We start from the raw sequence: 17,252 nt of genomic DNA on the forward strand, positions 1-17,252 counted from the left end.
CTTTATGTTAGTTGTTGTGTTACCGCCACATTATTGAATAAGTCTGTGATTTGTCAAGATTTGTCCTGTCTTCAGGTTTTTTTTTCTCATAAAGCACAACGCCTTCAATTTGCTTTGGTAGTGGATGACTGGGGATAGTTGATTCATGCTATGGCCCGGCTGACGCACCCATAGATAATATACAGGTCTAGATTTGATATATGAAATTGCCATCAAGGGGAGAAAGACATTGGTTAGGCAATATAGTAATAATAATGACTGTATTGATTAAACGCTAAATTGACAAAGGATCAAAGGTGCTGAAGAAAAAAGGAAAACAACTATAGTACAAAGACGCTGTCAACAGCTACAGATATCTCATTAAATAATGATTTTTTTTCAACTGGTCCTTGGTTTAATAAAGTGACATCACAACCTTTAAAAAAAAAGAAGAATATACACCTGATACCAATGTCCCTGATTTGAAAATGTTTGCTATGAAACTACTTAACCGAAAGTTCACAAAACCAAGGGTGTTTATTAACAAGTAATTGAAGACATTTTAAAATTTATAATTGTTGAATTTGTTTAAATTGAATTTTTATTCTTTTGTATACATGTATGTGGTACTGCATCATTTGAGGGTTTTTGGGGGAGTCAAGATCATAAGCCTGGTTCAAATGAGAAGTGAATTTTGACGTCACAATTTCGCAACAAATAATTCGCAACAAATAATTTGCAGAATGTATGAATCAGGCTTAAGCCTGTTGAAGTTTACTGATTATGTCATCTACATGTATTAACATTCCCTCTCCTTCCATGTGCAGGAAACAAGTTGGATTGTTTTGGTGTGGCCGTTGCCGTGGTAGCAGCTTGCCAGATTCTGGGCTACAAGGATGTTCACATGGCGCTGTCGGAGGATCACGCTTGGGTGGTGTTCGGGGAAGACGGCACCGACACTGCCGAGGTTACGTGGCACGGAAAAGGGAACGAGGATAAAAGAGGACAATCCATTAAGCTGGGTATGACAATGTGGACGGTGGCCATCTTGAATGTGGTTGTTGCAGACACGTGACCCTGAACATGCAGCCAGACATAATACCGTCTGAGTCATGTTCATGTGTCTACGTAACCATTAATGTTCAGAGGTTCTCTCGTTAATCATATGTGGCAGATTCAATTATGTTGACTCATGTTATTATGGTGGAAACTGGAATAGCAACCAACATTGTAGCAAGGTTTTATTTATTGTTTATATTATAGGAAGGAGTTTACTATTTTATGGTAATCGTTAAAGACTAGAGCCAAAATTCATGGCTCTGCTTACCGTAAGCACAGAATCAACGCTTACGGAAGCAGGGAAATCTGTGCTTACAGCAAACGTATTGCGTGTGCGCACTCCACGCTACTAGGCATTCTACGCTTACAAGGCTAGCGCAGAAATTGGGCGCTTGCACGTAAGCGAGGAATCGTGATTGTAAGAGTAGAATTCGGCGGTTAGCAGAACCATGAAAATGGGCCCAGGATCCTTACTTGGTGTTTATGTCTCAACGTACAATGTGTGCATACAACAACAAATCTGTGGAAATTTTGGCTCAATTAGTCGTCGAAATTGCAAGAGAATAAAAGGGGGAAAAAAAAACAACAATTTTATGAAAAATAATACTTCACACAATAAAAAAAAAAGCTTGCATGATTTATTTTCTCTTAAAGTACATTTTTTAAGTGAGCTCAGTGAATGACGCATGCTTGAAACAAATTATCAAAAGCATTTAAAAGCAATTAACTTTTCTAAAAAATAAAAAAATAATGGAATGTATAAACACTAAGCTGACAAAAGTTGAAAACACTAATAGCAGATTGGGGCAAATGCAGTATCTTGTTTCTTTCAAAACATCATCTCTAGTGGAAAATAAATGAAAAAAGAACTTCACCGATTGTTTTCCCCCACAACAAAATCTATTGACTAAAGCTTTATTTTCCAAGGATCTTTGCCAACAGCCTATACACAATTGAAAATATCTATTTATTTATTTTTCTCACCCTCATTAAATAGCTTTGTTTATTGGTTGTTACTTAAAAACATTGTTTGTACTCTGTTTACATGAAGTATGGAAATAAATATCAGTTTGAATGAATGAATGAATGAACAAAGAGAAGAAGAAGAAGAAAAAGGCATTAAAACCAACCTTGTCTGAGTGGATATATAACGACAACATTGTTGGGCATGGAACCTGAAGCACATGAGATCTGTTGACTGGTTGCCTTGGGTGGAGGAGTTTAAAGGAACACGTTGCCTTGAATAGGTCAAGTTGGTCTTTGAAAAGCGTTTGAAACTAACTGTTTTGAAATGCAAATGGTTAGAAAGATAATTTCAAAGTAGAATATAATATTCACACACACATGCCCCAAAATTGCACTGTTTTCTTTATACGTCGCGAAGAAACACGGTCGGCCATTTTGTGGAGTCAAAATTTTGACTCCATAAAAATGGCCGACCATGTTAATTTGCGACGTACAAAGTAAAAAGAAAACCTTACACTTTCGAGGCATGTTTGTCTGGATTATTATATTCTACTTTTAAATTATCTATGTTGCATTTCATAACAAACACTTTGCGGAATGCTTTTCAGAGACCAACTTGACCGATCCAAGGCAACGTGTTCCTTTAATGATAATAGTCCTAATTGCCTCTGCAGTCACGATTGTGACGAAGGGATAATGTGTGAACACATGTTGCCAGCGAAGGGCTTGTGTTTGTGAAGAGCTTTAGCTGGCTTGAGACATAATGCACAAAGGACTTTTCAGTTTTTACCAGCCGGCTTCTGAGTAACATGCGTTGCTAGGCAATGGAGCTGCATGATGCACAAGGTTTTCAAGATGCATCATTTTTCTAAATTCCAATAATTCAAAAGTGTTTGTGGTTTGTTTTCAATTTTCAATATTTTACAGCGTATTCTGAAAAATATTGCTCTGTTAACTGTTGAGTTAAGTTAAAAGGTGTCCAGCCACTTTGCATTTTTTCCTGGCTCTTCCGCATTCTATGTTTCATTAAAAAAACAAATCTTGTATGGCTTCTCTTGATACTGATTTTTCTTTGAACCACTTTGTATTTTGTGTACATATTTAGGTGTAGCGGAGGGTAGCTGGTTATATTTGAACGATCATCCAGTTGTGTGTGACCGAATGATGGAGGTGGCTGCTCTAGTCTCTGCCATCAACCCCTCTGTAAACTCTTCTCTGGATAGCATCGAACTTGCGTCACTAAAACAGGTAAAGAACAAATAATACTGTACCGTTTGTGTTAGTGAACAAAAGTTTAATTGCCTAAGATAGCACTTAAGCTACGTGCTTGTTTGAAATTGTCATAACATTGCCAAAAATAGCACAGATGTTCATAAAGGAAAGCATGCATCAAGAGACAATATTTTTTTTTGCCAAAACGAAGTACAATGTGTTTGCACTGACAGAGTGATAAGTACATGCTTAAATTGTCTGACAGGTCAAGATCTTGGTACACTGACAGAAAGGGGCTCCAAGGTCTTATTCAGTTTTGTGATCCACTCAGTTTTCAGAAGATATAGTCCTTATGAAAAATGGAGGGGGGAAATTTACAAGTCGTGGATTAACGGGCTGCTGCTCTTACTTGGCAGTCTCCCTGTTTTGTCAACATCTTTGTTTCGGGGTTGCAGGTTCAAGTCCCGCCCGAGTCAGATTTTCTTTGTTCAACCCAAAGTATGTTAAATACTTACTTGGTCAGATTTCCTTGTGGTTTATAACTTGATATTTGAAATTAAAAGCTTACATCCCCTTAATGTGATGCCTCTGTTGCTGGTTCACAGGTTGTATCATAAACTTGGGTGTAATCCCTGGCCGTAAGACAGTCACAGGTTAAATGGCTTCTGAACTGGCACCCAAAACAAAGCAAAAATAGGGAGAACACCAACACAGGGCTAGAAAGCTCAGTTGGTATAGCGCCGGCATGTAATCCGGAGGTCACAGGTTAAAGTGCCGCTCTCTAATTTTTTGTTCTTTGTTCAACTAAAAATTTATTTTAAATTTACCAAACCAGTTTCCCTAGTGGTTTATAACTTCAAAAATAAAACTCTCCGTAATATTTTGCATGTTAGTCAGCTTTCAGTTAAAACAAATATCCCGCTTAAACTTGTTAGAGCAGCTTACGTATCTTTAAATTGGCTTAATTTATGCTTCCAGTAGAAGGAGAGGAAAGCACTCTGGTATTTACTTGCACCTGTACGTGCATGCTAATGATGGCAAGTGCAACATCATTAAGGGTGTTACTGTACAGTGCACCTATTGCAGACTCTCATGTAGTCTGATCGCTGGTCAATTTTTCATTACTACAGCTGTCATGCTAGACAGGGGTGAAAGATCCATGTACTTTATGTTCTGTTGGTTTGGGTTTGCGATGAGTAGGGTGTGAACGCATAGTCTGGACTAATTGGTGTAATTAGCAGTTTAAATCTTTACACGCTAATGAAAACACTGTGGCATGATTAATTAGTGATCCAAGTAGTTGTGACAACTTTTTGTAATTATGGGCTCCGGCATGCAGCTCAGTGGAAAAATGGTTATTTATTTATTAATTTTGGTTTTTACCCATACACCAATATGTGTTAGCACTGTATACTCAGTACTTTCCCGAGTCCTGTGAAAAAATATCACAGGCATGTTACTCGGGTGGGATTCGAACCTACGACCCTTGCAATTCTAGAGCAGTGTCTTACCAACTAGACTACGGAGGTTGCCCGGCAGCTAGAGGCAGTTCGAATCCTATGTTTTGGCAGCGGGTACCGCAACGATATAATAGATGTTAAATTTGCATCGGGGATAAAGAATATTAATTTTGGTTTTTACCCATACACCGATGTGTGTTAGCACTGTATACTCAGTACTTAAATAACCTCAGTGGTTATTTATTAATCTTTTACTTTTATCTATTTATTGTTCATCCTGGAAAGACCTTTCAGTGAAACACTGTTTTTCAAAGGTAGCCAGCAATTACAGACATGCATTACTATAAAAAAATACTCTCCCTTAAAAGACACTGGACACTACTGGTAATTACTCAAAATACTTGTGAGCATAAAAACCTGCTTGGTATAGTTTTAAATATTGTGAGAAACGGCTCCCTCTGAAGTAACTAGTTTTTGAGAGAAAGAGTTAATTTCTCACTGAAGTAATAAAAGGCCTAAAGCCTTTTATTTGGCATCTGAAAGCGCACAAATTTGTGCAACAGAGGGTGTTTTTCTTCCATTTTTCTCTTGCAACTTAAGCCGGCCTCAGGTCGACCTTGCGTCAACAAAAAACAGTCGGCAAGTGACTTTTCAGGATCACACTGCGCCTGAGGTAAGCTTAACTCCAATGATTTTAAGACAATCTGAAGCAGTCGCTGCTCGAAAAAATTCACAGTCGCAAGAGTAAAACAATTTCAACTTGTACGACGTGATCCCGATGGTCGGGAACCAATCGCAGGCTCATGATTTCTCAGTTGTTGTGACCTGAGCATATTTTTTCTGCGGGTTGCCGACGGTTTGTTGCGCCGCAAGAAAATCTTTGGTCGACCTGAAGCCAGCTTTAGATAACCAATTGACTCAAAATTTTCACAGATTTGTTATTTTAAGCATAATGCTGGGATACACCAAGTGAGAATACTTGTCTTTGACAATTACCAATGGTGTCCAGTGCCTTTAAAGCAGCTCTATTTGGCCCAGTGCTTTGACCTGTTGGACATACGTGTAACATCATAAGAGACAGTGCAGTGTTAATAGCTAGCGCATCGCACAAGTGCAGAGACGACTAGAGAAGGATTTAGCACTTCATGTCAAGTCAGTATGAGGACAAATCACCTCCAGACAAATATTTTCCACTTGGAGTGTTCTGCTGTCCTGGAGTCTTAAATTTGTGATTGGTTACGCGGAATTACGTTACCTGCAAGATAACTTTTCTGGGTTGTTGGCCGTTTTTGAAACAGCGACCTCCCATGGAAGTTAAAGAGCCTAGCTTGAAAATGTTGGTTTCTCATTAAGATCATTTCTTGGTCAATTGAGGGCGTTTTTCCATTTAAAAGTTTCAACGACATACTATGTTTGGATAACATTTCCTATCTCGACCTCTTTTTACACTTTCGTCATGTTTTTGAAAAGGGGCTTTAATTGACCCCTTGTCCAAAGGTCACACACGGCTACTGGCTGCCATTTTGGAAGTCTGCACTTGTAAAATATGGTAAGCTTTGAATAATGCGTCACCAAAAATGCGCTCTACACTATATGGACATTGACTTCCTAAACGGCACAACTAAGATGATTGTGACGATGTCTTTAGGTGAATTGCAGTAATTCTCTCAAATCTTTGTCCACCCAGAGAGCCGATTCTTCAGCCACAGGTGACAGAACCAAATGCCTCTATACCCTGAACATCGCCCCCTGGACATGTTTGAGTACAAATTTGAATTTAATCACAGCCAGTACAAATTTGAATTAAATCACAGCCAGGCCCTTTATTGCAGAAAAACTACCTTGCCCTTACAAGAATGAACTTTCTGTCCTTATGGTGATGACGTGTTCACAAGTCAGATTTATGATCAGTTTTTGTCAAACTAATTTATCCTGTTCAAAAACAGAATGTGGTAAAGATCATTTAAGGAGGTAATTTATCAGCTCTGAAGAAAATAATGACAGAGATAGCTGTATTTGTTACATATTATTCAACAATAAACAGCGGTGGTAATACTAATGACAAAAACGAATGTTGTCAATGTTATTTAAAGGCAGTGGACACTATTGGTAATTACTCAAAACACCACACTTGGTAACGAGTAATGGGGAGAGGTTGATAGTATAAAACATTGTGAGAAACAGCTCCCTCTGATGTGACGTGGATTTCGAGAAAGAAGTAATTGTCCACGAATTTGATTTGGAGACCTCAAGTTTAGAATTTGAGGTCTCGAAATCAAGCATCAGAAAGCACACAACCTCGTGTGACAAGGGTGTTTTTTCTTTCATTATTATCCCGCAACTTTGACGACCGATTGAGCTCAAATTTTCACAGGTTTTTTTTTTTTATGCGTATGTTGAGATACACCAACTGTGAAGACTAGTCTTTGACAATTACCAATAGTGTCCACTGTCTTTAAAGAGATAATTTATTTCTCAGCTCTTACTAAAACAAACACAATGACAAACCCTGGATAAACGCTTGTGGCTCGTGTTTTAGACAGCAAACAGTGTAACAATACCACAGGTATGAGTGCTGTTTTAGAGCGAATAGTTTATTCTGCTGCGGTTGAACAAGCAAATGAAAACAGTTAGACAATGTGCATACATGTACATTCATACTTTGTGTAAGGTGGATCAATGAGTTGTCATGGAAAACATTTTACCTCATTTATACAATTATTTTAAGCGTAGAATAAACTTGCAAAAGTAAATATAGCTGTAGATGTTATTTTTGCATCGAGGATGAATAATTAGCTGTTTCGTAGCGAAGCGCAGCGAAACAGCTCTTGTTTTTGTTAAAGTTTTTTTTTTAATTTTTTTTTTAATTTGTCTGTTTCAGTACTCGCAATTGTTTGCATAGTTCCCAAAGAGCAATTGCAATGAAACCTTCAGGGATTGAAGGTTATGGTGCAATAATGATCCTAAAGCAAGGATGTCATGATGACCTCATCACTGGTCACGTGACGTCATCTTAAAGGTGTTTTATGTTAAATGTTTGAAAATCTATATCAAATCAGCCAAACGAGACCGTAGGTTTCTGTTTGTGGGATGTGGTAGGGATAAATTAGGTCTTCATTTTGTTTCGTGTGCGTGACCTCACATGACCTCTACTTCCGGTTGAAACGGGCAAAAAACGGAAGTGCCCTGTAACTCAAAAGTGGTAAAAGTTATGAAGTTGCTTTCCAAGGACGTAAGTGTCTAGCAAGGGTGGGCAGTTCAAAAAAAATATTGATGACGTCACAAATTGCAACAGCGTCCTCTAGCGGCAGGTTGAAAACTCGTCAAAATGGATTTTTTGAAGATGTGTGTGGTGAAGTTTTTTGTAATCACTTCAAATTTTACACACACGTTAACTGTCAGGCAGCCATCATATGTGTGAAGTTTCAGATCAATGACGTCATCGGGGGTCACGTGACGCGGCCTTAAAGGTGCACTTTTTGAACTAATATAACTCCCTAAGTGATTATGCGATCATGTTGAAACTTGGTAAGTTGTTGGATATTGACAAGTTCTTTTGAAATGTGAAATGACGTCATGATGACGCCATTACGTGATTTTTAATGATTTTTTTCAATTTTTGAACCTTTAACACATAAATTGCTATCTGACCTTGGTATAATCCAAATAATTTTTTATTTATGCAACATTGGGCAAATTGCTTTGAATACCCAACAAATTTATAACTCGGTTGAGAAATTTGAAAATTTTAATGACAAAACAGCTCTGCATTTGTGCACAAATGCAATTTAGCTCTATTTTTTTTTTTTATTTGTCTGTTTCAGTACTCACAATTTTTTGCATAGTTTCCAAAGAGCAATTGCAATGAGAAACTTTCAGGGATTGAAGGTTATGGTGCAATAATGATCCTAAAGCAAGGATGTCATGATGACGTCATCACTGGTCACATGACGTCATCTTAAAGGTGTTTTATGTTAAATGTTTGAAAATCTATATCAAATCAGCCAAAAGAGACCGTAGGTTTCTGTTTGCGGGATTGGGTAAGGATATTGTTGGATATTGACAAGTTCTTGTGAAATGTGAAATGACGTCATGATGACGTCATCACATGATTTTTTATGGTTTTTTTTCATTTTTGCACCTTTAAGTCATAAAATGCTATCTGAACATAACTACTTTGATGCAAAGAGAATTTCAAATTAAGTAGAAAAAAAATTCTTAACGAAACAGCTCTGCATTTGTGCACAAATGCAATTATGTCTAGTTTAATTTGGTTTTTACCCTTACACTGGTTTGACTTGGGTGTATACCAACCTCGTTCCCAGGGGTGATCGAACTCGCCGCGCCATTTTTTCCCAGCGTGCCTTGCTCGATCATAACCCCTGGAACTCCAAAATATCCAAGTATATGGAATATTACAATTAGTCCTGTGGTTGATCCGTTCCATGTTGGGCGTTAGTCGCGCACACGCTGGATGCGCTGTGTGTATACATACATCTTTATACGCACGCCCTTCGGTGTATAGAGCTTTTTGGAGACGCACAGCGTTTCAAATTTTTCGCGTATATGATAGCCAATCAAAGACACGGAACAGAGTTTCCCTCCCTGGGGTTAGAGACGTACGCAGAGCTAGCGGGTGATACGGTACGCTACCCATGGTAGCGAGGTTGGGTGTATACAGATAATTTTACCCAAACCTAATAGTGACATTTTTTTTGTTCCACCATTATTTATAAAACCAGGCTGTGCACTGCTGTATACTCAGTACTTTCCCGAGTTCTGTAAAGAAAACAAAAACATTGGAAAATTACTCAGGTTAGATTTGAACCCAAAACTTTAACATTGCTAGAGCAGATGTCTTACCACTAGACAAGCAAGCTAGCCCAGTGGCTAGAGGCAGTTCGAATCGGGTGCTGAATCTAATAGAGGTTATGTTATAAGGATAAATAATATAATTTGGTGTTTCCCCTTAATCATAACTGACAAAACCATTTTTACCCCAGCGCATGGGATGTTGGATTTCCACTTATTTACATAATTGAATACACAAAGGAATTGCAGGCAGGCAAATGAAAACACACAGAAAGGGTCATATAAATGATACAGATATGTTACATCAGGGAATTACTGTAGAAGAAAAACAAAATAACAATTTTTTCTTCTTCAAAATGACACTATCTTTCCTCAGAAAGTGACATCTTCTGTGAATCATCCGTGCAGTAAATTGCATCATGTCAGAGTGGCTCTGTCATGTATTGTGTGTGCGGGGGTGGGTGGGTGGACAATATAATGGGAATTGCATATAAAATAAGAGATCAACGATAATAGTGGAAAAAAGAAGGAAAATGGCCAGAGTGGGACTAGATTGTTAATATGAGTCATTGAACAAGGGATTAATTACCTAGTGGCATGGTGAGTGTATGTTTTTCTTCTTTTCTGGTTGCCATATATTAACCTTTTGGATAATGATGGCGGCCAATTGGACCCTGGTGTTGTTGTGGTGTGTGTGAATAGAAAAGTGAGTCAAACTGAGTCATGGTGATTTAAAGGGTCTTGTTTTTGGCCATGACATGAGTCCTTACTCATTGTAAATGAAGGTGTATGTAATATGGTGTACCTGTATTTAGCTTCATTAGTCATCAAGTTTTTTGGGGGGGGAAAAAAGTGAAAATCATAGAGCGATGTTTTCAGGAGAGTCTTGTAAACCGTTTTCTCACTGAGCCAAAAAGTATTTTGTTGACATTGTTTTGCTCATTTCTAAAAATTACAGCATCTCATGATCATCAAGTAATATTTTAAGGGCAGCTTTCTATCATCATTATCTTCAAACCGTGCACGGTTAATGGACATTGTGTTTTGTGTCATACAAAAAGTACCTAAACCCTTTAAATGGATAAGTAACTGATGATTTAAATTCTTTTACCCTGGTTTATTATTATTCTTTGAATGAAGGGAGACAAAGATGCTGGTTGTATCCGATGACATCTGTGGTTTTTTTTTCTCCTGTTCCGCTTGCCATGATTTAGTCGAGAGTGGCAGAAGGGGCATTCGCTTAAATGAACTTCTTTTTTTACTTATTTCTTTTCTTGATTATTTTGTTTGCTGAAAACAAAGTGGAGGACCACAGCTGCCTGGTTGTGAACCTTGCTTTCGTCTCAAGTGCTAAACCACAAATAAATTGTTGTATTTTTGTAAGGTGTTTTTTTTTTTTTGGGGGGGGGTGTGGGGGGCATAATTAACAAATTAAATGAATTCCACACTTGATGTTTTGTTTGGTGTTATGGGCCTACTTTTTTTCAATTCTTCCATTTGCCTTACATTAACAAATCTTCCTCTTTTGCATGAAAGTGACACAATAGTGTCAATATATAATTTAAGTTAATTTATAGTTTAGGTCAATTGTAGTTGATTGTAAATTTGAGTCAACATCAATTATCTCCATGTACACAAATTACACTGCAGGAAATGAGGTCAGAGACATGATTTGTGTTTTTATACTTTTGATACATGTCACATTGTTTACATCATACACTAAATAGTTCTTTTTACAAGTAGTTTGTGGGTTTTTTTACACAAAAAAATCTAGTAGGATGGTTACATTTGTCAGTTTTCTGTTTTGTGTTTCACAAAATGGTGATTAGGAAACAAGATGTAGGAGAAAGTCTTTTGAAGAAAAAAAAGTGTGATTACTTTGGTTGTCAATGTGTTCATTAGGTTGGCTCCGTGGTGTCGGTCCCTTAAATTCACCTTTGTGTCCTGCTATATTCATCTCTTGTCCTCATTTATTTTGTGATGATTATTCCTTTATTTTTCCTTCATCAGGAGCTGATGTGGTTATTGTATGATCTTGGTCATCTCAAGAAGTAAGTCAAGAATGTTTTCTCCTTTTTTTGTTTAAAGCTGTAATGAATTTGAATATGTTTTTGTCCATTATTTTGTCCATTAGGTGCCAACACCAGTATTTTGTTTGTAGCATAGGAGTGTCGTGGCAAAGTGTCTAGTACACTTGACTCAAGCTGGTGTTCAGTGTCTAGAGTGTGGTCAAGTAAGAAACTGACCAATAATTGCTTGTGTTGTGGAATGCAGTACAATGCACACATAAAGTGAAGAGAACGGGTTTGGACCAGGGCCAAATATTATAAATCTTTTTTTAACAGAAAATACTGTTTAGCAAATTTCTTTGCTGAGCAAAAAATGAGTGGGTCACAAGTTGCAACAATTGTCAATGTAAATTTTATGTATTTTTAGTTGGTCACCAGGTTAAACAAATTTTGCCCATGGAATTTTTTTTAAAGTTCTGGCTCATCAGCCTTAAAAGTTAATATTAAAGCATACACTATCAGTGTATGTCAGCCTTTGTTCCTCCGTTTTTGCAAGCTTCAAGCAGAATAACTTATGCTAGATAAGCTTGGGCGATATCGATTTATTTTATTCACGATATATCGCCGACAATATATCGCCATATTTGATATAATCGCGATTAATTAAATTTGACATCATCAGTCTTCAAACTCCCAGTGAAAGTTGTAGAAGAGACAGTCAAAGCATAAGAGAGGTGTTCTAATGACCTATTCTTCCAAACCTATGGGGTGCAAGATGTCTCAGCTAGGAAATACTTCGCGATATTGCGAAACTTAATCGATATCAAATCCTTGGTTTGACTTTTTTTTCAGATATCCAATGGCGCTCGGTAACCTTGGAGATCTAGAGAGCATCGATCCGACGCCATCAAAACTAACAACCATTGAACTATTTGAAGAAGCTATAACTGCCGCCCAAAATGATTACGACAACCACCATGTGTATCCCTACACGTACCTCGGGGGTCACCTCTATAGGAACTTTGAGTACAAGATGGCGATGGAACAGTGGGCAGAAGCGTCGGGCGTAATCAGTCGGTATGTAAGACTCTGGGTTCGGGAACCAGTTGTGGCACTTCAGGGTTTGCTGCTAACTTTTTTTTTCAGTGACTAGCCAAGAGGACCTATGCCCAATTTCACAAAGATCTAAGATTGATCGTAACTGCAAATCAATCATAGTTGCTGATTAAAATGTGATGTCACAATACAAATCACTATGGTGATACTGAAAATTTGTCTTGCGATGAATTTTATTGTTTTAAGAAAGTCACAGTAATTTCTTGCTGAGTCAAGAAACTCGCCAAACACAATTTTTTTGCTTGAAGGGCTGTATGCAATTGGGCCCTGCCAGCTTTTCAAGGGGTCAATTTCACAAAGAGTTAGGACTTGTCCTAGGAGATATTAAAAACTTAAGACTAGTCCCAAGTTGGTGAGAGTAACTCATCCTAACTCGAGATAAGACTAGTCTTAACTCTTTGTGAAATCCACTCCTGGTCTGCTGGCTATTACCACTATTCTATGTTTCATATTAGATCAAGATGCTTCTCAACCCTTAGCTTGCCAGCCGGACCACTTGGAGAGAATTTGTTCTTGAGGTGGTCTAACTAGAATTTGGCCAGTGGACCACTGGGGAAAGCTAAAGCAAGACAATTAACCATAAAAAAAAATTATTTGGTTCATCCGTCGGCAAGGATGTAAAACTGTAAGTCCGGTATGTTGCAACCTCCTGGTTAACGTGCCGGTGCTCCACCAACATAGCTAACCAAAATTTGTTGCCCAAAGTTGTTTTATAATTACCCAGGTAGTTTTCCTTGTGACTCATTTCTTTTAATAAAAAGTGCTTTGAGAGGCCCATAGAAAAAGTGCAATGTAAAGAATTGAGTACTATAACATGGCAAATGGTGGGCTGTAGCATCATGGTGTAATAATCAGTTTGTGTGTTATGTAATGCAGCCTCTACACACTTCATGTAAAGTGATTTGTGACTTCCAAAATGGACTGTTTAGAAGAGGATTTACAAAAGTTGTGAAACTTATTCAACCTGATGAGTTAACAGAAAACTGAATGACTAAATGTTAATATATGTCTGTGGAATGTACATCGTGTTAAAGTTTGAGACTGTAAAGAAGTTAATTCATCTTGATTATTGGTTAATTTTACTTCAGACTGTAGTCTAACCGAGTAGTAGCTTATCTGTAGGATTTTAAACTTTGTATGGGTGAAGTATAACTAAGGGAGGTTTGCGGACACACCATGTGAATATCTCTTTTTGAATAGTGTTGGTTCTGAAAAGAACAGTTGGTTAACGACTCAATGTTACGATCTTGCAGTATGCTCTGATTGTATTCCAAATGGTGTTACTGCAAACCTCACTTAGTTAGTTGCTAGTAACTTATCTGTTCTAAAATGGTTTTACAGATTGATCACACCAGATCACAAAACTCATCTGTAACACTTCGCTGAACGTCTCAAACTGCTTCTTTTTATTTCCTTGATCAGGTATAATTACAACAGAGAAGACGAGGAAGTCTACAAGGAGTTCATGGAGATTGCGAATGACCTCATTCCTTACATTGTCAAGACGGGATCGGCTGGTGGTTCAGAGGCAGCCACGAGGGTCGTGAACGATCCGGAGTGCTACGGTTACTTTCTGCGTTTCTACGACGGCATCTGCCTTTGGGAGGAAGGGAGCACCACCCCAGTCCTGCACATCACGTGGGCCAAGCGTTTCATCGCTTCGTTGACGCGGTTCAACGCAGACATCCGGGAGCTCGTAGAGGTGGAATCAGGTAGGTATGACAAAATGATGGATGAGGAAGATGAAGAGAACGGACAGGAAGACGACAAGAGGGAGTCCAAGGAAGATGACATCAAGGAAGAAATGGAGGAGATTAAGGAAGAGATTAAGATAGAGAGAAGGGTCATCAAGACGAGAGGAGACATCAATCAGAATTTTGTCAGAAGTAAGAAGTACAAGAGGAACAACCGCAAAAAGGTACTGGCAGAAAGCCAAGAAAGAACCGATGTTAAGAGTGTGGATTCCAGTAATACCCCGTTGGTGGACCCCTCTTGTAGTGATACTATGCTGAACACGGAGACGGATTTCAATGACTTCTTGAGTACGAGGAGCAACGGGAGCGCCTTCCCCGGGATGACGATGGAATCTGTCATGAAGGCCGAGAGCCCCGCAGAGATGTCATTCAGCAGGAGGTGGAAGACGCAGATGTCGGAGGATGAGGAGTGCAGGGACTTGGGGGAGAACCAAGACAGTCTGAACTCTAGCAATGATAGTTGCCTGGGGCTGCCTATCTTACGCCCTCCTGTGGCACACATTATCCTCCATAGTGCCAAGATGCTCGCCCTGAAGGACATACTAACCACCTCGGGCAAACTCAACATGGCTGCAATCCAACTTCAACTGACCGCTCAATCTCAGGTGCACGTCAGTAAAAGGCCACGCTCAATCAGTGAATACGAGGACTTTGGTAGTTTGAGGCGTCGCCCTAGACGGGAGTGACACCTTTTTTTTTCCCTTTCAAAGACGCGATAAAAAGAATTAATAAAAGAAAGGAAAAAAAACAAAAACAAAAAAAAACGGGTTTGCTTTGACACTGAAATGATGCATGTGAGTCTCAAAGAGTGTATGAATGTCAAAGATGTTTTCTTTGACAATTGAATTATTATTCTATTGTTGTGTACTGTTTGAGCCCTATTGTTGCCATTTTGCATTGTACCAAAGAAATCGAATGGTTAGAAGAAGTAACAGCAAACTAGAAATATTTACTACAGTATGTGCTCAGTCTTTGATAGGGTAAAGTCCTGCAGCCGATTTCATGAAACGCTAGGATTAATCCTAACGTGAGTTAGGACGAGTAACCCGCCCTAACTTAGGATGGGTTCAATGTGCTCTACGTACTTTGATACAGAACTTACCCCGTCCTCAGTCTCAAGATTAATCCTAAGTTAGGAAGAGTTTGGTGAAATTGACGGCTGGACACTTTAGGAAGGTAGCATGGGCGTAAATCAAGATGATAGCTGTCTCCTTGTGCCGTATTTAAAAATTCAATCATGCAACCACTCAGGCCTGAGACATGAACTTTGAACCCAAAATGCCGACATACAGTACAACTAATAACTGCTTAACACATAACTTGTTGATTACATAAAAGTTACCAGCCGAAAAGACGTACATTGTACGTATTACTGTTAATGAATTGTTCCCTGTTTTGTTTTTCTTCGCTTAGGGAACCAATTGTGTCTGCAAATTTTAGTTAACAGGATCACAAATGTTAGTTTGATCTTCATGCAGATGATGTGACCAAAATTGCTGTTCAAGTTCATATATGAAGCATTTTTATGATTATTTTTGTTGTTGCAAACATCACTGAACCTTGCGAGTGTTTGTGCTTTGATCTACGTTGGAGAATTTACATTTTGTTCTTAATAGTCTGGAAATCTTGCCCATGATAAGGCAAGCTTACATTTAGCGCCCTCGTTGAGGTCAAATAGAGTTCTGTCATTGGCTGAGAGTTGTGCATTGTGTGTTATACGCATGTCCATATTGACCTCAGAGATGGTGGCCCATGTTTAGATCTTATAGAATTGAACCAAGAGTGTCAAAATGTTCAAATTAATGAGTTTTGAACTTTGGATTGGGCTTGCCCTTCAGTCCATGTAAGAGGTAATTCTTCTTCTGTACAATCTGTTGTTTAGAGAGATTTTTCCTATTAATATGGAAGGCATATCTTTGCTTTGATCTGATAAGATTAGTCTTTGTTTCATCGTGAGCCATATAGGTATTTTTCTAAGTTAGTAACATTCCAATTTAAATTGATTTGTTGTCATGAAAGGACAACAGCAAAAAAGGAATCGTGGCCAAAACAGTTTTTCTTTCAGTTGTGCATTATAGGTAGACATGTAATTGTTAAGCGACCTGGACACACAGTTTTTTATAAATTTTGATTTCTTAAAGTAGATTTTGCCAATGCTATATTTCTTCTCTCATACAAAGGTTTCTTTTTTTTAATCCCTGAGATGTGAGTTATGATGATTCACGCATCTCTCCCACGCATAATGTGAACTCTTTTTATTTCTTTTTTCAATAGTATCTAAAAATCTAAATCGAATGGTACATGTACATCTACTTGTTAACCAGTACTAAATCATGATTGCCAAAAATCGTGATTCCCCAAATTAGCTTTCCAATAACTGACGTGTTGTTAAAGATGTAGTTGATCAAAGTGGGCCAAAAGTGTTTTGTTCCACACTCAAAAGGGAAGTCCATTGTTATTGTTCTTGTTTCTTCTTATCCCAAATTTTCTTGATGTGTAAATAAATCTCCACCCCCCCCCCCCCTTTCTTTAACAACCAACCTGAAAATTTCATCCAATAAGGTTGTTGCATTTTAAAAATAAGCATGAATTTTCATGAAAAAGATGAAATATAAAAACGCAAACATATAAAGTGAAAACTGGATGAGCCTGCAGCAAGACACAATAATTGACTAATATCTATGAAAAGAAGCAGATGGAATTTAGTTTCTTTTGATGAACTTTATTATTTAGCTGTTGTTTTTTTTGTTTTTGTTTTCTTAATAATCTTTACCCACCCTTAGTTGGTAATTTTAATAATAGTATGTACAAAATATATTCTTCTTTTTTGTGGGAAGATACTACCTGGAATAGGCTTGTCCATATATGTATATATTTATATATAT

General features: G+C 38.0%; 1 protein-coding gene across 1 annotated transcript in view; it reads left to right on the forward strand.

Moving 5' to 3' along the window:
* The window catches only part of LOC117291231 (menin-like), a 35,623-nt gene extending 19,959 nt beyond the window's left edge, over positions 1 to 15,664 (forward strand). The window contains exons 2-6 of the mRNA XM_033772846.1: positions 807 to 1,001; positions 3,110 to 3,252; positions 11,499 to 11,539; positions 12,350 to 12,574; positions 14,036 to 15,664. Of these exons, the coding sequence (XP_033628737.1) occupies positions 807 to 1,001; positions 3,110 to 3,252; positions 11,499 to 11,539; positions 12,350 to 12,574; positions 14,036 to 15,053 (1,622 nt within the window). The 3' untranslated portion in view covers positions 15,054 to 15,664. The remainder of the gene's footprint in view (positions 1 to 806; positions 1,002 to 3,109; positions 3,253 to 11,498; positions 11,540 to 12,349; positions 12,575 to 14,035) is intronic.
* The last annotated feature ends 1,588 nt before the right edge of the window (positions 15,665 to 17,252 follow it).

Source organism: Asterias rubens, chromosome 1, assembly GCF_902459465.1.
Source record: "Asterias rubens chromosome 1, eAstRub1.3, whole genome shotgun sequence".
NCBI classification, from domain to species: Eukaryota; Metazoa; Echinodermata; class Asteroidea; order Forcipulatida; family Asteriidae; genus Asterias; species Asterias rubens.